The following is a 26766-nucleotide window of genomic DNA, read 5'->3' on the forward strand; positions in this document are numbered from 1 at the left end:
TAGAATTTTAAAATCCTGTTGTTAAGCATTGTTGGGGAACGGTTCCAAATACACTAACTACATCTGATATAATTATATCTAAAAAAAAGATGGATTCCTTTTCTGTGAAAGAAGGCAATAGTCATATTAATTTAATTTTAGTTTTTCCTCATATACAGTAATGGAGGCATTAATTTTTCTACCAGCTAAATGAGCCTTTTCATTCTTGGGGCGGGCGGGGGGGGGGGGGCATAAATTATAAAGGAATAAGTTATTGTTCTTATGAAACTCACACAATCATGGATTAGTATGAAACATTGGTACTTCCAGATATTTTTCAATACTTAGGTAATTAATTTTTATATGGTTCATTGTAAAAATATATATATTTACCCCCTGGCTTTTAATAAATGTCAAAATACCTTCTCATAATGTCAGCAAGGCTTTTTTTTTTTTTTTTTTTTTAAGAATGGGAATTCTAAACAATTCCCAAACACAAATGAGGTCCAAACAATATAGAGATTTCCAAATGCCAAACATGATTCTATATCATTAGTGTCTTCATAAAATTTATATTTAGAACTGTGCTCTCCTTCTGCTAATCTCTAATTTCATTTAAACATGAGGAAAGCTACTTTTCATGAAAAACTCCCCTTTTTTCTACAAATATTATAATGTCTGAGGTAGTATAACCATTCAGATGAATACAACTCTATGACAAAGAATTTGACCAAAAAGACTCCTAAACATAAAGATTAGAGTATCATAGTGTGAATTAATAACCTCTATTTTCTAGTCCATTTGGTTGACATTTTATAAAATTTGTATTTAAGACAAAAGCTGATTGTCCTTCCTTTAGGATTTCATCCTTCTGGCTGATTTATTATCCTCCCTGTGGAACTCTAGCCTGGCCCATTGTTTCATGATGAGATGTCAGCAGACACTCAAATGGTCCCTGCCAACCACAGGAGTTAGCAAACCAAAAAGAATTTCACATCAATCACATTTTTCTTTGGGGCTTTCCAATCTATAGTCCCTACAAACATTCTTATAAGTTTCTGAACTATAGTCACTTCTTGGAAATCAGAATTTTAAAAATTAATCACTAATATACACTGGAATTTTGACTCTTAATTATCCCCTCCTAGTAGAGTGTATCTGTTATACATTTTTTTAAAATTTTGGTGTAAATTTCCAACACAGACAAAATATACTCAGATTGAATCAAGAGAATCAATATGTGCTGTTCATTAGAACTTTCCAGCATCCCAAATTGTCAACCTCTCTTTAAATGGTGCTAAAATGATATTGACGTTTAAAGCTTCACTTCAGCAGTTTGCACAGCTATGTATATTAAATGTGAATGGTATTCAAATGTAAAAACATCATAAACTTATTTTTGTAAATCTATTACAAAATGAGTTGTAGTAGGAGAAAAGCATGTAGCCCTACTCTGCAGTCTAGAGAGTAGTTATAATGTCAGTGAAGAAAAGAACAGATAGGAGGAAAAAGAGAAAATATAAAAAAAGCATTAAAGTTTCATGAAGTAAGAGGGAAAAGTATCAAAATATTTTTGCACAATACAGATCTTACCAAGCATGAAAACACAGATTTCAATTCGGCCACGAGGGCATTAAGGGACCCTTTTAGAAAGGCATTTTTTCACAGAGACAAAAGGCAAAAGTAGCCAGAATGAAAAAAAAAAGGCTCTAGTAAACAAATTTATAAACTTGTCCACTAAGGGAAAGGAACAAGAGAAAGAGAAGATAAAGGAGAGTGCTGTCATGAGGATGTTTCAAACTTGAGGCAAAATTGAAACCAAAATGAAGGCTAGAGGCCGTGGAGATGAAAAGACTAGAGACATGATTAAAGTGTGAGTTTCAGAGCAACATCTCAGGTAATTAGAAAGAGATGTCCAAGGCCCACATGGAGAGATTAACATTATGAAAATAGGGAGAACTATTCCTCTGACCCTGGTGAATAAAACCTTGAAGGTAAGAATATAATTCTGTTGGTTACTATAAGAGCCTAATGGACTTCCATGCCTTTGTCCAATGCTGAAAGTGATTTTGCTTTCATGGGATTCCTCCAATGAAAATAAAACAAAACAAACAAACAAAAAAAACCACACTTTAGTTAATGAGGATTTTTAAATTAAACATTATTTATCTCCAAAATACTTGGAAAGTATTTGACTTAGGTTATGTATAAGGGAATAGAAGGTCCATCTTGTCCCCATTCTAGTAGCTTTACTACACTAAGGAAAATTATGTACAGGGTGTACCCCAAAATGTATACATACTATAAAGTCAGTGCTTATTAAAATACAGTTCATTTTCAAAATGTAATAGAATCTACAGCTATCAGCTGTTAGTGTGTATACATTTTTTGGGGATACCCTATATATCAATAAACCATAGTACTGTATTTATATTCTAGTATACAAATTATTTAGGGTATGAAAGATGTTTTTATTTTTTTAAAATAATTCTTTATTGTTGAAAGTACTACATATTCCCCTTTCCCCCCATTAACCCCCTTCAGCCTGCCCCACCTCCCTGGTCCCAGGCCTTCAACACCTTATTGTCTGTGTCCATAGGTTATGCATGTATATAGGCTTCTCCCTAGGAAGAGAGGGTACAAAAACATGGAAATGCCAATTACAGGTTAAGCTTGAGATGTTTTTAAAGCTTAATGTGTAGTTGGCATTTCTATACGTTTTGTACCCTTTCTCCCTAGGGAGACGCCAAGAGCTGGGTGATTTCTCCCAATTGCTCTGCACACACTGGGGACAGAATTGTGGTGAGTGTCATGAATTCTCTGCCCATGTCTGTAGGTGCCTCTTAGCTGGATTTCTCATGAAGAAAACTGGCCAGAGTCATAGAAGCATGGAACAGACTGATGAATTTCAGAGGGAAGGTGGGGGTGGGTGGGGAGAGATTAACCAAAGAACTTATATGCATAGCCCACAGTGAAGGCCTGGGAGGGGCACAGGTGTGGGATGGAGAGGGAAAATAAAGGGGACATCTGTTACACTTTCAACAATGAAGATAAATTTAAAAAGCAAGACCTGGTCAGGGATTGTCTTTGAGTCAGTGTCTCTTTGTTGGGAAGGAGAGTCTGGGTCTTTCTATTTCAACGTCTTGCTAACATCTCCCCCTGGTTCTTTTCTTTTCTTTCTTTTTTTTAAAAATCTTAAACATATTTTTTGGGACCCTGCCACATTATTTGGCATTGCCAATTGCCGTGCTATTCCTACAACCTCATCTCTATATGAAAATAAGCAGCCACCTTTACTAGCAACTTGTTTTTGATGGTCACTGGACATGATCTGGAGCATATGGGATGGAAATGTGAACTGTCAATTACTTTAGAATCAAGTTTACCTTCAGATATCACCTAATGAATTCTCAAACTTTAACAATAATATTTATAGTTCAGATTTTAATTCCAGTATATTTAAATGATTGCACAATTTTATTGCTGTTCTCTGCAGAGCTCTGGGACTGTGTTCATTACCATGGTAACTAGTGTGAAACATCCAATAGAGCGAGCACGCAGAAATGATTCTCTTACATAAACACAAAAATAGAGTAAATTGAACACTAAGTCTCATCTGAAGAAGCGGTAGAGGTTTATACTGGAATTCATCTTCTCAGAGGAATCTGAACCGGAGTTTAAGTAGAGTGTGGGGAATAGAGACTAATCCCAAACTATTTCTCCATTGTTTGACCTTTTCTGCTAGAATGATTGTCCTCATGATCTGATGAAAAGGGACATTTTTTCTTTAATAAGGACAATACTAGAAAGCTGCCTGTAATCGGATTAGAGTCAAAAGATGCATTCTGGGATAATGTGAGCTCACACCTCCTCTGTTTTGCAAGGGTGGTCTCTAAATGAAGTGACTGTGTGGAAAGCACGCTGACATTTGCTCAGCATGGCCATGGGAAGAAGAGAAAGACCAAATTAACATATTTACCTCAGGGAGGTAAATATGTTAATTTGGGTCACAGACTCTTTGCACCATGATCATGATTTAGAAGGTACACGTACCCTTTCTTGTTCCTCCCATCTCACACTAATCACAGGAAACAGGTTCAATATGGTCTCTCATACATTTATTTATATTCCAATGGTAACTTAGGCAACTTCCCCATCTTGTAATCATGTAAATCCTTACTGATATAATAATCCACTTATTACCTAACTGAGGGTAATGGCTGTAATCCATAGCCTCAATAAAAGGGATAGCAAGGCCAGAGCCTAGCGGTAGTCTTCCCACTAGAGGTTGACTCCTGCCTGGTCCCCCATTTGTTCCAAATTAACTCTTTTCTAGTCTCTCTCTTCATTTTAGTGTGCGGCCTCCTCCAGAAACCGGACCCTGAGTGGGCCCTAATTGGGGAACTACTGAATGCACAGTGAGTTCCATAAACTGAACACTGATTTTGAAAGGAGACATTGTCAAAGTCTTCTAAACTGTTGCCCTTTCCCGCACTGCACTGGTAAACCAGCTACATTTAGCAGAACTGACAGAACACAGGTTTCCCCAGGCAACGTAGGCAGAATGTATCTTTCAAGTCTTTAAGAATTCAGTCCTGTCCTCAGATGTTTTGTGGAAGGTGAGAAAAATTAAAATGTCAGAGGAAGGAAAACTGCCAACGAGCCAGGAAGTGATTTCAATGTGTCTTGGATCATCTAGAGAAGCCTTGGGCGATGCAGATTGTTATGCAATAATCAAGCTCCCAAAAACTAAGGAAGAAAAAGCTGTAATAGATATGACTAACCATGCATGAGTGAATCACAACACTTCTGTAATGTGTTGTTTATTCTAACATATTCACATTTTGCATTTATTTAATACCTAGTGTTTTAGAAGTCATTTAGGTGGTTAAGCTTGAGAGAAAGGTCCATGAAGAGTTTATTCTGATATTACTAACATAATTACATACATATGTGTATACACATATATGAGACTGTACACTATTTCCAAAATATTTGGAAGATATAAAATGTGTGTACATGTTTAGGAATCTAGAAGTAAGAAGCTATGACAGAGAATCATTAGCTAGACCAGAAATAATGAAATAAGTATGGAGAACTATCATAAATGAATAAAAATCTATTCAATAGACTATCAGTAAAGAAAGCATACTGTCTTATTACTGAACACAGGTAGTAAATGGAACAAAATATAATTTTAATGAAATACCATTGAAAAGAGTTCTATAGGGAAGCTGTTATATAATGCCTCATTTTTACTTGTAATTATGTCAGTGCTTTAATATGTAAATATAAATAGGTATATCTAATGCCACAGAGGGAGTTGAAAAAAGGTTGCTACCTTTAAAAATATAATCTAAAAAAATAATAAAATAAAAATATAATCTAAATTATAATTCTTTGGTAATTTTGATTATATGTCATATGTATAATCATAAATCATATATATGTATATATGTGTGTATATATATATGTATGTATATATATATATGGAAAATTTGAAACTATTCATTTCAGAACATCTGCATTAATGCAATTTGTCATTTATACTATTCATAAACTCTGTGAAAAAAATCTCTGATGCTGGGTAACAACATTATAGTTTCATGGATTATTATCAGACCACAATTATATTCTGAAAGTGGAATAATTAACTTCATTTAATAAGAAGGGGGATACCTTTATTTCTGACAAGAATTTAGAATTACTTCCTTCCAAAGTCATCATAAATAATGTCGATCACTTATTTAGAGGTTATACACTGTCCCTCACCCTCCCAGAGAAGAGAACTAGAGGAAGTAAGAAACTGCATTGTGGGGGATTTAGGAAAGGCATTTATCTTCTGTAGGATAATAATTGGGCTCTATAGATTGACAGGCCAATGATAGGCTTATAAATAAAAGTAATTTCCTATCCTTCAAATCTATGTTTCTGTAGAAACACAAAGCATATATGTCCTCTGAAATTATTTTCTACTCAGACTCATCTAAGATCTGTCCTCTTTTATTGAGAGAAGGGATTATCAAAATGGGAAAGTCTAAAAATAGTGATTTATAATTGAAAGCCTAATTCTTTCTTAATTATAGGTATGCTACAGTGGCACTCTATAATTAGGGACAATCAGCAGCTCCAAAGTGAGTCAGGCTTTATCATTCACTCTGTACAAGGATGTATATGAGTTCCATAGCAGAAAACCCTGAGAGATAAAGATTCAGCCTCTTTTTCCTCACACCTCTTGATGGTTACAAGATTGCCTTTTACTTACACTCTCTCCAGCAGAACAAAGAATATCATTCTTTTTTTTTTTACTGATTACCACTGATGGGAATGTGTAGTTTTTAAGGTTAAAATTTTAAAACTTAAATTGGAATTCTAAAACTAATGCACACTAAATCTACTACTAAATTAATATTAATATAGCAGTTTGTTATACTATTATTTAACTGAAAATACTTTAGGCTTAAATTGAGTAATTGATGTCACACGCAGATAAAAAAGATAGATCTCTATAAACAAGATGAAATACCCATCTTATAATTTGATAGAAGATATTAGGAGACATTAGTTAACATCAAGAAAAAAAAACACTAAAAGTTTAGAATTCTGTTTTAATCTCTAAATTGCCAAAATTGTTTTTTCATTACTTTGCTATTTATATATCTTTTATTAGCCAATTACCCAACTTCTCAAATCAATTTCTCCAAAGGCTAAATCCAAAGCTTTTACTGTGGTAAATACAGAAATTGGCTTGATAAACTCTGTGATAGTACAAAACTGGAAATAAAATAATAAAATCCTAGTCATAAACAGTATCTAAGAAGGAGAAAGCTATAGATCAAGCCAAAATAAGCCATATCAGGAACATAAGATAACTGTTAGAACTTTAAATATTAGCTGATGGTAAAAATGGTGAAAGTTTTTTTTCTTCTGTGTTAGGTGTTAATCAGGCAGGCAGGGAGTGGTTAGGGGGCAATCAGGCAGCCAGGCAGGTGAGTGATTAGGAGCCAGCAGTCCCAGATTGGAGAGAGCTCAGTCTAGGCTGAGGAACATTACCCCATTCACAAATTTTGTGCACCAGGCCTCTGATAGTATGATAAAATAAAATTACGCCAACATCAGGTTATTGGGTTTGTCTTATAAACATATCATAAGGCCACCAATTTTTTCAAAGGTAAAATACATTATAATTATACTGTGCATTTTAAAAAAGCTGGAGGCTGCCGAAACCAGTTTGGCTCAATGGATAGAGCGTCGGCCTGCGGACTGAAAGGTCCCAGGTTCGATTCCGGTCAAGGGCATGTACCTTGGTTGTGGGCACATCCCCAGTAGGGGGTGTGCAAGAGGCAGCTGGTCGATGTTTCTCTCTCATCGATGTTTCTAACTCTCTATCCCTCTCTCTTCCTCTCTGTAAAAAATCAATAAAATATATTTTAAAAAGCTGGAGGCTTTTGCTAGCCTTTTCTTGGAGCATTTGACGGAAAATTCAGAATTTTCACATATATACACAATCTGTTTTCTGACATAAAAATAGCATAACTGATTTAAAAGTGAATTTTTAGTTGTAAACTGTATGATAAATGACCATTCATACTTAAAATCAAACAAAAAACCATTGTTTTAAAAATAAATGTTAATTTATACTTAACTGTACTTTTGCTCCAATTTTATTCCAAAATTGCAATCAAACTTTATAAAACTAATATTTCATTGCAATATTGTATTTCTATCCAAATAAGTGAGGAATCAGAAAATAGACAGAGGCAGAGCTAAGGATAGGAATAGGGAAAGGAGGGGAGTAGGGGCAAAGACAAGAATGTGAACAGAATGGAAGGAGACTGGACCTGGGGTGGTAAACACACAATACAATATACAGATGATGCTTTGTAGAAGTGTACACCTAAAACTTATTAGCATTTTAACCAACTAGAGGCCCGGGGCATGAAAGTAGTGCACTGGGGTGCGGGTTGGGGGTCCCTTAGCCTGGCCTGTACCCTCTCACAGTCCTGGTCCCCTCTGGGAATTTCTGCCTGCCAGCTTAGGCCCACTCCCCTTGCTCCTTACTGCCCAGCTGCTCACTGCTCCTTACTGCTGCCATAGAGGTGGGAGAGGTTCCCAGCATTGCTGCAGCACTCACCAGCCATGAGCCCGGCTTCTGGCTGGGCAGCACTCCCACTCTGGGAGTGCACTGACCACCAGGGGGCAGCTCCTGCATTGAGCATCTGCCCCTTCATGGTCAGTGCACATCATAGAGAAGGGTTGTGCTGGTCATTCTGCCATATGGTCACTTAGGCTTTTATTATATAGATGTCACCCAATAAACTCAATAACAAAAGGAATGAAAATGGAGTTAGAGACAGAGGTGGAATTTACTTTCACATAGTACCTTTATATAGACTTTGAGAGGAGGCAAAGAGGGACAAAGTTGAAATAGATTAAGTTTTAAGAATAAAAGCAGTATCTCTTACCCTGAAAAACTCTTTAGTGGAGCCAGAGTCTAATGTTCCATAAGCAATTTCTGTTTGCTTAGAAAGATCTTCAGCACTTTCGATGGGAGACACCATCCTCTCTACAGTCAGGAAGGCAGCTAAGTTAGCCGTGTAGGAGGAGATTATGATCAGGGTAAAGAACCACCACACACCTCCAACAATGCGCCCAGAGAGGGATCTAATAACAAGTATGAAATGGATTTATAAAGTGAAATGAATGACCTAATAAAAAAACAAGTTAGCAGTATTATGCACATATTAACTTACAGGGAAATAATTGATACTTTTCAATATATCTGCACCTTAATGAAACTGGAAATTATTAAACATTCTGGGTAAGGAATACAGATTAACCAGATTTGGTGAAGTACCCAGAAGCAAAAACTTTCAGATTCCTGAGATTCTTTCATAGTTATCATGCCCAGATTGTCTGTGGTATGAAATCTCCTAACAAAGCAAATTCAAGAAATGTGCAAATAATCCATTCATTGCTCTTTCTACTTTATCCACTCATAGCATAAGCAAACATGTCTTTCTACTTTATCCACTCATGGCATAAGCAAACATTAATAAGAGAATCTAAGATCACACAACAATATTCAGAACAATATTGACAACCAACCAAATGTTAAAAATAAGAGTATACAACATAGACATAGCATTAAACACTGGAAAAACCCTCCCTTTGATTCAGCCAATGAAGCTCCAATACCCTCCAACAAATAAAGATCCAAAATTTCATTAGTTTTTTGTTTGTGCCAAAATGTGGGTTTTAGATGCAGTATAGATTGTAAATGAAAAAAAAATGTTAACTACAAAACAAAGGTATGAAACAAAATATAATTTTAAATGAATAAAAATCAGATGTTTCATGGCATGGACGGTTATCACCCTGTTCCTCTGTGGCTCCTGCTCAAGAAAAGAAAGCTCAAGGACAACAAATTAGACACAAATTTTTGCCAAGATATAAAATCTTAATGGCCATGAAATCTTACATGAAATATTTTTAAAAAGCTTAATAGTTTCCCAATAATTTACTTTAAACAATGTGTGTGTGTGTGTGTACTATGCTATTTTAAAAGATTTGGTGGGATTCTACATAATAAAGGCATTTAAATAATACTAACAAAGGTAGCTTTTTTGCTAACTGCTGTGTCTCAAATTTTGATTTGCTACAGAGAAGAGGAAACACTTCTAAAAAATGTAAATCACAAAAATTTGGCAACTTATGACCTAAATCAAACTTTCTTCAATTAACAGTAAGAAATATACTTCCTGATGAATCACAGATACTATATCTAATTAGTGGATATTTGTAGAATAAACTCAAGCAGTCAAAGAAAAGAGGGAGAGCTAATTTAAAACTAATATTTTTTTAAGATAAAAAGCAGTTGTTGCTCAAATAAAAAAGGAGAGAGGGAGAAAGCAGTGAAAAACAAAAAAGAATGAAATTAAGAGCCTTTATAACAGTCTCAAAGAGATGCAAATAATTAAATAGCCATAACCAGTTTGGCTTAGAGGATAGAGCATGGCCTTGAGGACCAAAGGGTCCTGGGTTTGATTCTGGTCAAGGGCATGTACCTGAGTTGCAGGCATCTCCCTGTCTTGGGCCCTGGTCAGGCTACTGCAGGAAGCAAAACAATCAATGTGTTTCTCACATCGTTATTTCTCTCTTGTCTTTCCCTCTCTCCTTCATTCTCTCTAAAAATCAATGGAAAAAATATCCTTGGGTGAGGATTAAAATAAATAAATATGACAGGATGAAAAGTTAAACACTCCTCACTTATATTCTGAAAGGATATTAAATATACTTTAAATTTGGGAAACCTCTTATGTAGACATAAGTACTCTCAAAATGTTCACTATTTATCCACAACAATGGAAGATATAATTATATGGCATGTAGCCTGAATTTAAGAGGGCAGATTCTGTACCTTACTGCTCAAACCCCTTAAAACGAAACCAATTACATGGTAATTGTTTTTAACATTATACATTGCATGTTAATTTGCAATATATTTGAGAATCATTTTTATAAATTATTCTCTTCCAGTTGTAAAATAAACATAAGATAAAGACATAAGTTATTCTCTAATTCAGTGATTAAGCCTTGTTAATAGGATGAAATATGCTAATTTATACAAAGTGTACCAAATAAAAAACTTACTAGACTTATACATCATTCAAATAGAAATTCTTGAACATTTTATTGTTTACTGGTTAGTGTTTTCAAAGGATCAATTGATATTTTTGAGAGTTCCTGAAAAATTTTATGCAGAGGGCAAATTCAATTTTATGTGTTATGGTAACAAAGAGTTTTCCTAATTAATTACAAAATTGAACCTCTTAACACCTGCACTAAAGGAACCAATAAATGCATATATTCTAACATTTTTTTTATTCTCTATTAAATATTTTTAAATGGCAATATGTTTAATTCATTTAAATCCTAGAGATGGGATAGGGGAAGAGAAACAGGAAAATAAAAAGCCAACTCCTGAGCATTTTGCTCTCATGATTTCTGTAGTTCTAGTCTTCAGAAAATTATAATTAACATATTCCAAACTTGATTTCAGGAAAGTGACCAATTCAATTCAATAAATCACTCCAGATTAAAATTTAAATGTTTCATTAATATTAATAATATAGTTCCATAGCAGATGTTTCTTGGAAGGAAATGATAAATATCTTTTAAGATATTTAAAGAGCATCTCTAAAGTGATCTGTGCATTTCATGTATTATTATGATGACAATTTTAGATGTTAGGCTGCTCTATTTTCTAAACTGGAGTAAGTAATGATCACTGCATTTTAAATAAAGATAATTTGGTTCATTTAAAGTCACTAAATTTGCCAATATTATGTAATACATCCAATTTTTTAGTGCACATTGAACATAAGATTAAATAGATATGCTTAAAATCTTTAATAAGTGAATTTGTCCATGTATTTTTATAGCAAAAAGAAATCAATTAAAAACAAGGAAAAAAACACTATATAAAATATATCTTACCAGAAAATAAAAATTATAACATGTGAATTTGCAATAAAATCAGAAGTGCACAACAAAAATCATGTTCTAGAAAGCAGGCTTGTTGAAAATTAGAAGCTGTCTATATGTCATGGTGGGCCCTGGCATAACATGGATTGTTAGATGTACCCTGTGCTCCAGACCCCAGGTGTAAATATGTTTTATGCTCGTTGATGAGGACTGGACACCAAAATAGCTTCCTTCAAAGCCATGATGGACATGGAGCAGGGTCCATCTATGGGGAGCTAGGTCAGCATATCCTATTCCATAATAACCTTGCTACACTTCTCCATACTAACACATAAGGCAGAGCATAGTTTATGTCACTCTAAGATCATTGCCTTATGTCTCAGGAGTAGGGTAATATGCTTCAGTAGCCTTTTTACAAAAAATGCATCATTTTTCTCTTGATGTCTTCATCTTACATCTGATAATAATTAAAACTAAATATAGTTAAAACTATGAATTCTACATATCTTATCAGATATCATCAGAAATGGCATATGTGTGTGTGTGTATGCCATAAAAATACATTGGCACGTTACTAATTTAATGTAGTTCTACAGAATAGCCATAAGAAATATGATTGAATTAAGATTGTTTATATCAATATATTTCATAAAAATTTACCTACTATTAGAAAAGTAAGCAATTGATTATTTTTGGGTACATTATATTTTCTTTATCTCACTAGGTGAAGTATAAAATAAAAATTGCAAAACATACAGATTTTTTAGCTTCTCATATATTTTTTAAGTTAATTACTTATTTTCCCCAAAGTGCCAAAAAAATTAATATAATTAGTTTTAGAAGAGTCACCCTGCTACCTAGTTATTAAAATATCCCATAGAATAAGAGGAAGGTAATCAAACCCAATTTAAAATATGTCAAAGCTAATCATTTAGGCTTTAAATATGAAAGCAAGTACACTAGAAATGGTATGATTTGTTCTTCAGAAGAGCAAAATATGTCTGTCATTTTTATTCCATGTATATAACATGAACAAAAGCGATATATGTTTTGTTATATACCCATCATATTTAGGCATTCTAAAGTAGGAATTAGCATATCATAATGAGAAGTATATACACAAATTTCTCCCACGATGTATATATTGCCATTTGATTATTATTCAATCATGTGTTCCTAAATATTTGTAAAATGTTTTTAAATTCAGCAACCTAACCTTAAAAGAAGAAAATTTTATAATCTTTCCACACTCTTTCAATGAGCTTATGATGGGAAAATAAAATAGATGGGATGTGTGCCAATGAAGTTTTGTAAAGAAGCTCTTGCTTTTATAGTTTACATGTAATATTGCCCATTTTCCCATATACAGGTCTGTGGATCAACACACAGATGACTGTAAAATGAGAATATGCAGCAAAAACACGGTACCCCTCCAAGAAGGCATGGAATGTAGGAACCTTATGCATTTTACAGCCTCTCCATGATGTGTATACTTTCACCAGGGAAATATAAGGTCAACATTCAAAGAACGTTGCTCAAATATTTCACAGGCTTATGCCGATGTTAAATATCTGTCCTTGAGTCTTAAACTGCTTGGACAGGTAGTCGGCAGCTGTTAATTTTGTGAGTGAATTTATAAACACCATGAATGCCTGCATGAGACCTAAAATGCACAAAGTTGAAGCAGGTGAGTAACCAACCTTGGCGAAATATCGCATCCTTGCTGCATAAAGGCACCCAAGGAAAACCAGAGACTATTAAAAATCCCAAATTCATTAGTTGATTCACTACTTTGTGTTTCTCTTCCATCTTCAAACTCCTCAGTGTGCCACTCGTAGGGGCTAAATCTGCTGACCAGGAATAAAACTACACTGACCCCAATGTAGGCAAAAACAATGCACATCCAGATTTCATAGGCTAAAGGATCAAGAAATGAAAACACTCCTGGTTTGGACTTCTGAGGCTTCTTGATCATGATAGAGATCCCGAGGCTCATAAAGGGCTTTGAGAAGTCAATCACCTCTTCTCTCACAAGGGTGATAGTTAATGGCGCAATTGCAATATCAGCTTTCTGTAAGGAAAACAAAGGAAAGTAATAGTACCCAGAGTCATGGTCAGAAAGGAATCATGGTTATATTATTGGATCAAAAGGGAAGGAAATCAAGGACATGGTCATAATTATTGTATTTCCCTGGTAGATTCCCAGTAACGAATAAACAACAACAAAAAAAGCAATTGGTTCCACAGATAATCCCTCCTTTTGATAAATACATAGTACACCCATCTGGGTTGATTATGCTAATTCCATCTTTACACTGCATCTGGGCCTTTGCCACCTTTGCACAGCATATGGCCCAGAGGCTTCAAGACAGATGAAATGCCTGTCTCACTTAACCTGCATGTTTTCTTCTAACTTCATTTTTAATCTTCAAATGTTCACAAGGAAATAAGATAGCATTCTTAAGAGTAAAGTGGGAAAACCAATAACCTCAGACAAAGGTATTTTGAAGTGAGGAAGGCATTCCGTCAACAACAGTTCAAATTGAATCACTTTTTATGAGAAGAGCTATACTTACCCCATAGACAAGTTCTCCAACCATCCCATTCCAAATTTTCGTGTCTGCATCCCTGGCCCCATACTTGCCATCCCCAACAATTGTCAGCTTGTACTTGAACCCACAATGTTTGGCTATTTCTGCAGCTAAGTCAACACAGTAGCCCTCATAACGTTCATTGCCATCAAGCATTTCATGATTTTTCTTCATCATAACATAAGGAGATTCCTATATGGAGAGACAGTGCTTTAGTTGATTAAAATGGCTTTGTTATTTACTCTCTGAAACACATTTTCTGGTTTAATAATTAACCCTTAGCCAGAGACATTGTGGAATCCTATATAATAAAGAGCTAGTATGCTAATTAGACTGGACAGCGAAATGATCTTCCAGAACGACCAATGGGCAGGGGTTGGAGGAGGTTGGGGGTAGCAGGACCGAGAGGCAGCCAAGGCTGTGAGAGCCATGCTCCTTTCATGAATTTCATCCATTGGGCATCTAGTATAGAAGAAAAGATTAAACATAATCCTTCTGAAAAAAGTCCTCAAATATCTATAATTACATTTCAATAGCATGTCTTGTATCTAGCCATACAAAAGTAAACAAGAGACTCAAAAGCACAAACTGTTGGCATGCCCCTTGTCTTGTCTGTATTCCTAGGGTTTAGAAAGCAATAATTCTGCTCAAGGGCTATTTCATTCAACTCTGGATCCACTACACTCTTATTCTTTGTGAAGGATATGACGACCCCTAGAACCACTATTCACCCCAAACCCTATTATACTATTATAATACTTCAAGCAAAGGGTTCAAGCATGGCCAGTGACATACAGACTGAAAAGATCATCACCATGGTGAAGTTCTAATTCTACCCTCTCACATTTTAGGTCTTGCTTCATCTATGAGATATGATATCCTAGAATGATGCTACAAGGATAGCTAGTAGCTTCTCCCTGCAAACATAGAAAATAGGAAGCATGAAAAAATGATTCAGCATAGCCCACAATTTTCTACTGAAAAGTGGCACCAAGGATACATGGGGTCTCAGTGAGGTGGTTCCTCTCAATGGCATGATTAAGGCAAAAATATGCAAATGTGTAGCTTAGACTTATTAAGATATTTCTAATGCCAGCCAATGTTTTTATCCAAATCCTTGTTAGCCTTTTTATATGTCTTCCTCAGTATTGTTAGGCTAATGATTCCCACAAAATCCTATATCCAACTACCATGTTGAGACTTGGAGTTTAAGAAGAAGGGAGAACCATTTTACCAAGTTGGCAACATTATTAAAACTTGTAAGAAATGTAAAGATAAGATATACCCACAATTGTATGGAAATGGAAAAGTTAAAGCACCTGAGCAAATACAAGTCACGCTCCTTAAGATTTTACCCAGTTGTAAAATCTGAGCTATGCTCCAAGTTATGAATTACTTGTAAACCTAAGAGGTAGTTTAATGCTTTAGTTAGTGCTTGTGTAGTCCTTTTACAAGAGTAAATATCCAATCAGTGATTAAAACATTGAAAAAGCAGCACTATGATAGTTATTGCCCTAAAACATAATAAGCAATTCTATCTGGCACATACTTTTGATAAGAAAAATAAGGTATAACATAGGATTATGTAGCTAATTACCAAAATTGTAGTGACAACCACAGTCTTATTCTCAAGCCCAGAGGTATCATTTCCAGAAGGTAGCTCAGTAAGGGTGACAACCATTTTGTCCACTTCACTCCAGTATCCAATCTGAAAAAGGTTACAGAAAGCAGGCAAATGGATAAATGACTTTTTTTTTTTATTAGCAAAGCATTGAATTATCTTCTAATTGATGCCTGAATCTGAAGTTATCCTATATCAATGAGGCTTCTTCTAAACACTAATGTGTCTTTGATATATGTGAATCTAATAGGAACAGAAAGGGATTATAAAACAAACAGAAACTATTCTTAAAAGCAATTCGTCTTTTTATGTTCACTTGTCATATTCACCAAGGATCATTTGTTTGGGAGTGATCATACAGAAATATTAAGTAAAGTCCAAAAAATGGCATTTTGGCCATAAAAGTAAAATAATATATATTGAACAGTAGTGGTTATGTTTTGTCTTCTGAATCGTGAACTTTCAGAAAGTTTTTTTTCTTCTCAGCTATTTAAAGATTACATTTCAGTATTACTTACCAGAAGTGAATAGATTTGAAATAGGAAAAAAAAAAACACATTTAAAAATATGTCTGGTTCTGGAAGTTGTTAAGCAATATGTGAAGATACAACTTCAGGACTGTTTGGGAGATGAGGGGATGGGTTAGCTAACTCACCTTCTCACACAGAGAGAACTGCCTTTAAATAACTAATGATTTACCTTTCGGGGCCCATTTGTTTTGAGCTCCATGATGTTAATTGTATAGTTTATTCTCTTTCCATTCTGGTCAAACTTTATATTTCCTGAGAGACCTTCAACCTGAACCTAATAAGGAAATGGGAAGGGAGCACAGTTAAAAATTTACTTCAACCAAAGATACACACTGTACACATTACTATCACTGGGATCAAGTCCAGAAAACTACATTTATAAGGTTTCTTTTCAACCTCCCACCTACCTTTGTGTAGATAGGAAAGAATACTCCCTCTATATTAAACATAAGGAATAAAAGAAGGATGACTGATTCAGCAGAGAAAAAAATGATAGCCATGGTTACATCACATGAACAATTGTGATGAGTGACTGACCTGTTTGAGCGCCCTTTCTATTTCTACACCTTGTCCCCAGGGGACTGCTGGGTTGGCCAGACAGTCTCCTGCATTCCCCCTTCGGGAGATTTCAATTCTCTGCTTCCGAAGGTTGCGGAAAGCTTCAGTCATCACTTGAACGGCATCATAGGTCAGAGCAGAAGTATACTGGAAAATATCACACACATTTCATGAGAATGGAAGAAAATTCAAACTCATTACCATCAAGAATGTAGATGCCCACCATACAATACTATATCAAGTCCAAGAATTCAGACACTGTCTGTGCATCTAGAAACTTAAGAATCTAAGAGAAGTGGTATAAAATATTGGGACTGTGGAAAGCATCTTGATGTACAACTTTTTCTATTAATACTAGAGGCCTGGTGCATGGAATTCGTATGCAGATATGATCCCTAGACTTGGCCTGTGATCAGGCCATCTTCCCCAGCTGCCTGCAGCTGGCCCCACCCTCTGTCACCACCCACCCCTGGTTCCCTGTTTGCCATTGGATGATTAGTGCCTGACAGCCAGGGGAAGGAACCGAGAGGTTGGCTGTTCCTGCCTGCTCGCATGCCATGTCCCAGCCATAGGTGGCCATCAGGCAATCAGAGCCTATCAGCTGGAGAAAAGGACCAAGAGGTAGAAGTCAGTGCACCTCATAGTGACTGCTCCATCAGTCATTCTGCCCTTAGGGTCAATTTACATATTACCCTTTTATTACATAAGATAGAGGCCTTGTGCATGGATGGGAGCTGGCTGGCCTGATCTGAAGGGGGTCCCAGATCAGAGTGGGGGGGGTCCCTGCTGATGGGTGGGGCTGGCCAGGGTAAGTGGCCACCGGGGGTTGCAGGCTTGCCATGCCCCCAATTGGGGTGCAGGTCCCTGCTGGGAGGCAGGGCTGGACTGGGTGAGGGGCTCCACCACACCCCCAGCTTTGTCAGGAAGGACGTCCAGAAGACGTCTCATCTATCCAATCTAATTAGCATATTACCCTTTTATAAGTATAGATGTCAGTTATTTCAGCTGACACCTTTTATAATGATTATGCCAATGTTTTTGTCTTTTTCTAATCATTTTCTTATTAGAGTACCACTTTATGGTCTACTCTGGTGATACAGAAAATTCAAATCAATAACTGTTTCTCCACTGTCTACTGAGAATTTCATGTGAGAATAAGGAAAACATACTGATCAGTTTCACGATTCTTCATCTCTAAACAACCTTACTAATGCTCATGTAGACCTGCAATGGACTTGGGAGTATTTGTTTCTAATTTCCCCTAAATGTTTATGGTAATCAAGATGAACTACCACCAAACTTCATAATTTCTATGCCCCCTTTATGCTTCAACAATGTATGGTAACATTGGTTCCAAACCATGATATTTAGATCCCATTGGTACAGCAAGGTTATTGCAGCTGCTAAGAACCAAGCAAGAAAAAAACAAAACAACAAAACTACATGTGTATTAAACATTGCCTATATTATTATGTGAACACTAGAGGCCTGATAAATTAAATTCATGCAAGGGGCTCAGCCCTGACAGCAGCAGAGACTACCTCAGTCCTCACAGCCCTGGCTTAGTCCAGAAGGTCATCTGGACAGTAATTCCGCTGTCTGGCCATCCAGTCTAATTAGCATATTATGCTTTTATTATTATAGGTCTATATATTGCCATCCATCAAATGTATAATGCTGCTACCAGTAATAATAAATCACATCCTATATAATAAAGCTTAATATGCTAAGTGTCCAATTGACTTGTCAGCCATTCAACCAATCAAAGCATAATATGCTAATGATATGTTAAGGGCACTCAACTGCTCACTATGATGTGCACTGATCACTAGGAAGCAGATTATCTGACTGGTAGGTTAGCTTGCTGCTGGGGTCTGGCAAATGGGGACTGAACTAAATGGGCAGTACATGCCCTGGAGCCCTCCTTCAGCCCTCCTGGTTGGCCAAACTCCTGAGCCCCTTCCAGGCCCCAAGTGGGTTAGCTTGGTCTGGCCTGTGCCCTCTCGCAATTCTGGACCCCTCAGGGGATGTTGGAGAGCTGGTTTCTGCCTAATCCCACAGGGCAGCCGAGGGACTCCACTGGTGCATGAATCCATGCACCAGGCCTATAGTTTTAACATAAAAGCTTTAAGGAATGCCAAGGAAATTTCTGTTAGTGAATCTTTTTCAATCTGCAGGTAACATAAGTACAGTGAAGCCAAGGGGCAGGGGGGAGTACATTATCATACTGACTTTGTGACATTCTAAAATTCTTAACCATGAGTTCAAAAATGAGCACTTAATGTTTCTAAATCATCCTCTTTTCTTTAATGACTTAGTTCTTCTACTCTCAAAAATGACTACAGTATTTTATAACTTCTTTTATCTTTACAAATACCCATGCCTCTATATACTTTTTTTTGCTCTGAATTCTTGCTGATTATCTTGCCCAACATGATGATAAATATAAACCATCAGACAAAATCCCCTTATATGTCAACCTAACATGACCCAGCTCCACATTATCTGCTTCCCTTGAGTTGACATATGAAGTAACAACATTCCTACATCAGGACAGCTACTCCAACAGTGCACTCACTCCCTCCCTCTGATCTTAAGCACTCCCCCCACCCCCAACCCTGCCACTACACCCTCAATATCCTATATAAGCCTTTTTACTCTCTTTGGGTCATCTCTATGACCAAATAAACTGCTCTGTTAGGCTCAGTCAATGAAAGAGCCATGAAGTTAAATTGCATGCATATGCTCAAACATTACTTCCTTAGTGATGCTCTTCTTGTCTAATCCACTCCCAGTCATTCTTCACATGATCTTGTTAATTCTCTTATAGCAACCATCTGAGTATCCTGTTCATGAATTATTCATTTGTCTCCTTCATCTCTCTTTCATACTAGATGTTTCCTTACTCTAAGGAAGCAGAAAACTTGTCTGATTTGTCTGTCACCACTGAATTCTGAGAGTCCAGGGCAGCACTGAGCACATGGAAGGAAGGAGGGAGGGTGGGAGGGAAGAAAGGAAGGAAGGAAAGGAATGAAGGAAGGAAGGAAAGGAAGGAAAGGAAGGAAGGAAGGAAGGAAGGAAGGAAGGAAGGAAGGAAGGAAGGAAGGAAGGAGGGAAGGAGGGAAGGAGGGAAGGAGGGAAGGAGGGAAGGAGGGAGGGAGGGAGAATTTAAAGGAAGGTCAGAGATCTTCACATGGTCCCCCTCTTTATGGCACTCATATTATCACCAAGTCTAGTAAAAATATATATAGATGGGCAACTACAATAAATCTATCATAGTATTACTAGAGGCCCAGTGATTAAAATTTGCACATGGGTAGGGTCCTTGGCCTGGTAGACAATCAAGGCCAAATGGGGCCTTCCTTCATTCTGTGCCACCCCCTGAAGGTCAACGCATATCATAGCAAGCAATTGAACTCCTGGTCTCCTAGTCAAACTCTCGTGGAGACAGTTTGCATACACACACACACACACACACACACACACACACACACACACACATATATATATATATATATATATATATACACATATATATATATATGTGTATATATATATATATATATATATATATATATATATATATATATATATATATCTACTGTCATTCCAACACAAAAGATGGCTGCCCCCATGTGGACACAAGATGGCCACCCCAAGATGGCCAGCAGGGGAGGGCAGTTGGGAGGGATCATGCCTGCAAGGGAGAGCAGTTGGGACTGATCAGGATGGGGATTCCCGGGGTGTCCCGGATCAGGATGGGGATTTCCTTGGAGCCTGGGGCAGCCTGAGCAAGGGACCTGTGGGGTTTGCAGGCTGGACATGCCCCCCAGTGACCCAAGTGGAGGTCCTAGATATAGATATATAGATATATACACGAATTGGTCTGATGGTGAATAGTTGTCTTATTTGCTTTTTTTAAATATGAAAGATGTTACACTAAGGCAAATGAGAAAATAATTTGTTATAAATTATCCCCTCCATGTATCCAGAAAGTTTTTAATTTTTTTCATTTATAATTTATATTCAGTATTATTTTGTATGAGGTATACAGCATAGTGGTTAGATAGCCATATTCTTTACAAAGTATTTCCCTCTATATTTCCAGTACCCAACTGGCACCATACATACTTATTACATTACTAGAGGACCAGTGCATGAAATTTGTGCAAGGGGGAGGAGGGTATGATCCTCAGCCCAGTCTGCACCCTCTCCAATCTGGGACCCCTCAAGGGATGTCAGACATTCCACTCACAATCCAGGACTGCTGGCTCCCAACTGCTTGCCTACCTGTCTTTCTGATTGCCCCTAACTGCTTCTGTCTGCCAGCCTGGTCATCCCCTAACTACTACCCTGCCAGCCTGATTGATGCTTAACTGCTCTCCTGCTAACCTGATTGCCCCTAACTGCCCTTCCCTGCAGGCCCAGTTGCTCCCAATGTCCCTCCTCTGTCGGCCTGGTCACCCCTAACTGCCCTCCCTTGCAGGCATGATCAGTCCCAACTGCCCTCCCTTGCAGGCATGATCCCTCCCAACTGCCCTCCCCTGCTGGCCATCTTGGGGTGGCCATCTTGTGTGTTGGAGTGACAGTAAATTTGCATATTACTCTTTAATAGTATAGAGGCCAGGTTTATGGGTGGGGACAAGCTGCTTTGCTCTGAAGGGTGTCCTGGATCAGGATGGGGATTCCCTTGGAGTCTGGGGCAGCCTGAGCAAGGGACCTGTGGGGTTTGCAGGCTGGACATGCCCCTCAGTGACCCAAGTGGAGGTCCTAGTATTTGGGACTTATTTATCTTCTATAATTGAAACTTTGTAGCCTTGAGTGGAGTCCAGGGCCAGCCAGGGCTGTGGGAAGCTTGGCTTCCTCCATTGTCAGGGAAACCCAAGCCTTCTGCTTGCTCTGTGGCCACAGCCATCTTGGTTAGGTTAATTTGCATACTCGATACTGACTGGCTGGTGGGTGTGGTTGTGGGTGTAGCAGAGGTATGGTAAATTTGCATATTACTATATTTTTAGATAGGATTATTCACTATATTCCCTATGTTGTACTTTACATCTCCATGACTATTTTGTAACTATCAATCTGTACTTCTTAATCCCTTCACCTTTTTCACCCATCCCCCACATATTCTCCCCTCTAGCAACCTTCAGTGTGTTCTCAGTGTCAGAATCTCTTTCAATTTTATTTTTTTCCTTAGATTCCACATATGTGAATTCATAGGGTATTTGTTTGCATACAAACTTTTTTGAGCCTCTGTTTTTAATGGTACAATTGCGTGAAATTATTCATCTAATCTGTATGAATGAGTTTAGTTGAATTACTTTCATTTTATCATGAAAGTGAATCAAATTTAATGGGGAAGTTGGGAGGAAGAAAAAAATTGAAGGTCATGAGTACTATGGCTGAAAACTCTTAACTGTAAACTCTTAACTGTAATGACATTCATATTTACCTCTAAATTTTCCTACTGGAAATTCTCCTCCTGTGCTAGTTAAGCAATGTCATTGCATGACAATATGTGAATCCTCCTTTACATATGTAGATTATTTCCTGGATGGTGGTACTAGAGTTTCCTACAAATACCTGAACTAGACAAATCTAAACAAAAGCCATTACCAATTTTCCCCCCAAAACCTGTAACCCTTCCCTTCAAAGTGTGTGTGCAAGAAATTAGCAAAATATAGTATGTTACAGTTCCATGTAGGCAATTTATATTCCCAGATTTAAAATGCAATTATTGGGAACCTATCCTAAGAAAATATTGTCATACAAATATTTTTCATACAAAGAAATAAATTTCAGTATTATTTGTACTAAATTTCTAATAGTAAAGAGATGTTTAAAAACTATGCTTTCTGTCTTGAAGTATTATGCAGCCATTAGAAGTAATATTAATGCCCTAGATGGTTTTGTTCATTGGATAGAGGGTCAGCCTGTGGACTGGAGTGTCTTGAATTCAATAAGGGCACATACCTGAGTTGCAGGCTCAATCCTCAGTGGAGGGGCATACAGGAGGCAGCCTATCAATGATTCTCTCTCATCACTGATGTTTCTTTCTTTTTTTTTCACGTTTTTTATTTTATTATTTTATTGATTATGGTCTCACATAATTGTCCTTATTCCCCCAAACCACTCCCTAGATATGCCCCCCATTTCCCTCCTTCTCCCCCACCCCCCGTTGTCCATGGCCACTAGCTAGGCCCATATGTATGCACACAAGTCCTTTGGTAGATCTCTTATCTCTTCCCCTTACTCCCATCCTCCCTTATTTTCCCTCTGAGGTTTGAGAGTCTGATCACTGGTTCTCTTTCTCTGGGTCTGTTTGTGTTGTTCATTATTTCCTTTAGATGTGTGAGATCATGTGATCCAAGAAATACCCTTGTAAGAACCTAAACTGCAACAAGCCATAATAGTTATGCTGAGAGGCAAATGAATCAGTCTGTAGTGAGTTCCTTTCTGGGCCAACAGTTCTTTTGCGTCCCAATTTCAATGCCAGATAGTTCCTTATGATGTTTCTTTCTCTCTCTCCCTTGCACTTCCTCTCTGAAGTCAATAAATATATGATTTAAAAAAGTGATAAGATTTTGTAACTATGTGAATAATCTTATCTAATAAAAGAGTAATATGCAAATTGACCATCACTCTAACACACAAGATGGCTGCCCCCATGTAGACACAAGATGGCCAGCAGGGGAGGGCAGTTGGGAGGGACGGGGCCTGCAAGGGAGGGCAGTTGGGGGGCAATCAAGCCTACAAGGGAGGGCAGTTAGAGGTGGCCAGGTCAGTAGAGGAAGGAAGTTAGAAATGACTGGGCCTGCAGGGAAGGACAGTTGGGGGCAATCAGGCTGGCAGGAGAGCAGTTAGGCATCAATCAGGCTGACAGGGAGTGGTTAGGGGGTGATCAGACTGGCAGACAGAAGCAGTTAGGGGCAATCAGGAAGGCAGATAGGACAGTAGTTAGGAGCCAGCAGTCCTGGATTGTGAGAGGGATGTCCAACTGCCTACTTAGGAAATTTGGACATCCCTTGAGGGGTCCCAGATTCGAGAGGGTGCAGGCTGGCCTGAGGGACACACACTCCTATGCATGAAGTTCAAGCACCAGGCCGCTAGTGCTAATTGTAAGATAAGTGAAAAGATTATTACAACTAATTAGAAATATTTTTCTACAAAATGAGAGTAGTTTTTTTTTTAAAAAAAATTACAACTAATTAGAAATATTTTTCTAATTTTAAAAAGTTCATATCCCTTTGACAAAAAAAGGGTAAAGAAAAATAAAATTTTTAATAATAAGGAGAAAATATACATGATTATATTTTCCAAGTATTTTACAGTATCCTTGTACCATTTAGAAAAAATACACACCTGTGTAATATTAAAATCATTGTTTTAAATCATACCTACTTAAGACTTAGAAAAATAAGAGTTATATATCAGGATTTATCTGCCTCACATGTTTGTTTCTGCTCCAAAAAACAAAACAAAACAAAAAAAAACCACACACATACCCATCTGCTTTCTTATACAGCAACCAGTTTCTTGCCAATGTGAGCCTCACAACAAAGGCTAGGTTATTAAGCAAGAAGCAGAACTTAAACTGAATAACTTGAATATTTCAAAAATGATTGATATTTGCATTTGAAAATTATGATAATATTTAAAAGCTAAAATCTTTACTGAGAGAGCTTGCTCACATTTCTAGGAGAAAAGTATAAAGCCATCTGCTAAATGTTTGAGAGGCCTATAAAAGTTGGTAAACTATTGTACATTAAAAAAATAAGATTACTTTGAACAAACTAAAACCACTAACAGTAGTTCTATGTGGCATGTTATAATTATGATTCAGAGCCTGATTTTTCATTTAAGAAGAAAAACCCTTTGAACCTTTTTTTCCCCAAATGTTCAAATCTAATCAAGTCTCCAGCCCATTATTATTTTAAATTAAAAGTCACAATCATAGAAACTCAATTCTGGGCTGAGAGAAAATCAACAGCCTCTGTATCCAGAGTTCCATTTTGTTTATGTTCTGCATATGTGGCTCATTTCTTTTTCTAAACAAATATGTTCACATTTTGATTGGATAGTTAAATATTTCTCTTTTATCCCACCATCCACTAAACTAGATGTAAGTTAATTGAAGGGGACATGATGACAGTGCATCATGGAAAACAAATACATCATCTCTGCCCTGATGTTCATGTTCTGTGGAATCCCTCAGCCAGGTTGGAAATTTATTTTTTGTAGGGAGCCATTATGGTGTGCCGTGTTATATCACAATCATATCATGTCTAGACTTTAGAAGAAATCTGGGAAAATGTTTTGTTATGGACCATTTTCCAAATGCACTGTGTATTTCATTCTAAATGTATATTTATTGATACTTATTTTTCTAAAATACAATGATATGCTTCTGGTGCCCAATAGTCATCAGACAATATTCTGTAATACATTATTATAATCACTGATAACAATAACAATAGTCTGACATCCAAAATAAAGAGGAAATGAAAAGTAGCTCTATGTGCCTTTAGAATTTAGTGAATATGCAAAAAGTGTAAGTAGGCTAAAATATAAAATATTATGGGTCATCATAATGATAGCAACTGTTCCTAAATATATGTTATCTGCACCATGCTAAAATAGAAATATCACTCAAAAAAGAAGTACTAGACTTCAGGTAGTAAGGAGAATTACAACATGTCCTATGAGTGGCCACTTTCCAAATTTCCCTTGAAATTGAATTTATTTGAGAAAGCACTGCACATAGCATCAAAAGACAGGGCTCAAGCCTTGATTTTTATCATTAACTTTTTTCATAATCACTTTTTAAATAGCATCAATTATTTGGTTAAATGAAAGTATTAAACATATGATATCTCCAGATAAATTTATACAATATAATCTCAGTTTCTTCATTCTACAATATTATCAACAGGGCCAAAATTGATGAGCTCTAAGAAAAATAAGCCTGTAAGAAAAATTTTATAAACCTTTTTTTTTTTTAAAAGATTCTTGGCAATGTCTAAGAATCAACTAGAGGCACAGGAAAAAGAATACTATTGAATACATTATAAACTAAAAATTATTCACTTGAATTAATTTCAAATTCAACTGCAGTCTACTTTCTGAAAAAAGAGTTGTCAGTGATAAGGTCATCTTTAATTTCCTGTAAAGCCTTCTGAATGTGCCCTTTGAAGCTTCAAAAAAAAAAAAAAACACTACAAAATTTTCATAAAAACAACATTAGTGGAGCAGCAGGAACTCTTATTCATTGCTGGTGGGAATGCAAAATGGCATAACCACTTTGAGAGGTAGCTTGGCAGTTTCTTACAAAACTAAATATCTTTTTACTCTATGATCCCGCAATAGCACCAGTCAGTATTTACCCAAAGGAGTTGAAATCATATGTCTACTCAAAAACCAGCACACAGATGTCCATAGCAGCTTTATTCATAATTATCAAAACTTGGAAGCAACCAAGGTGTCCTTTAGAAGGTTAATGGGTAATTAAATTGTGGTGCATACAAACAATGAAAAATTTTTGTGCTCAAAAGAAATGAGCTACCAGCCATGAAAATACCTAGAGAAACTTTAAGTGGATATACTAAGCAAAAATGCCAATCTGAAAAGGCTGCATACTATATGATTCCATCTGTATGCTATTCTAGAAAAGGCAAAACTATGGAGAAAGTATAAAGGTCAGTGGTTGCTAGGAGATGGGGGTGGAAGGAGTGATGAATAGAAAGAGCACAGAGGAATTTTAGAACAGAGAAAATATTCTATAAGTAAAACTATAAAAATGGAAGCATGTTATTAGTCCAAACCCATAGAATATAGAACGGCAATACTGAACCATAATGAAAGCTATACCTTGAGTGTAAATTCTAATAAGTCTTATCACACTGGTGAGTGAGGTTGATAATGCAGGAGTCTATGTATGTATGGGGATAGAGGGTATAAAGGGAATATCTGTATATTTTGCTCGATTTTGCTGGGAACCTAA

The 26766-nt window shown here is 36.7% G+C and overlaps 1 protein-coding gene across 10 annotated transcripts in view; it reads right to left on the reverse strand.

Moving 5' to 3' along the window:
• GRIA2 (glutamate ionotropic receptor AMPA type subunit 2) overlaps positions 1–26766 on the reverse strand; it is a 124427-nt gene that overhangs the window by 8045 nt on the left and 89616 nt on the right. For all 10 annotated transcript variants that reach the window (XR_006740660.1, XR_006740662.1, XR_006740661.1 and 7 more), the window contains exons 7-12: positions 16746–16913; positions 16378–16482; positions 15655–15765; positions 14043–14249; positions 13167–13537; positions 8445–8643 (exon numbers count right to left, since the gene is read on the reverse strand). Coding sequence is in view for 7 of the 10 variants with exons in the window: in XM_036424198.2 (XP_036280091.1) it covers positions 8445–8643; positions 13167–13537; positions 14043–14249; positions 15655–15765; positions 16378–16482; positions 16746–16913 (1161 nt within the window). In the remaining 3 variants the exon portion in view is untranslated. The remainder of the gene's footprint in view (positions 1–8444; positions 8644–13166; positions 13538–14042; positions 14250–15654; positions 15766–16377; positions 16483–16745; positions 16914–26766) is intronic.

Source organism: Pipistrellus kuhlii, unplaced genomic scaffold (genome assembly GCF_014108245.1).
Source record: "Pipistrellus kuhlii isolate mPipKuh1 unplaced genomic scaffold, mPipKuh1.p scaffold_m20_p_8, whole genome shotgun sequence".
In the NCBI taxonomy this organism is placed as follows: Eukaryota; Metazoa; Chordata; class Mammalia; order Chiroptera; family Vespertilionidae; genus Pipistrellus; species Pipistrellus kuhlii.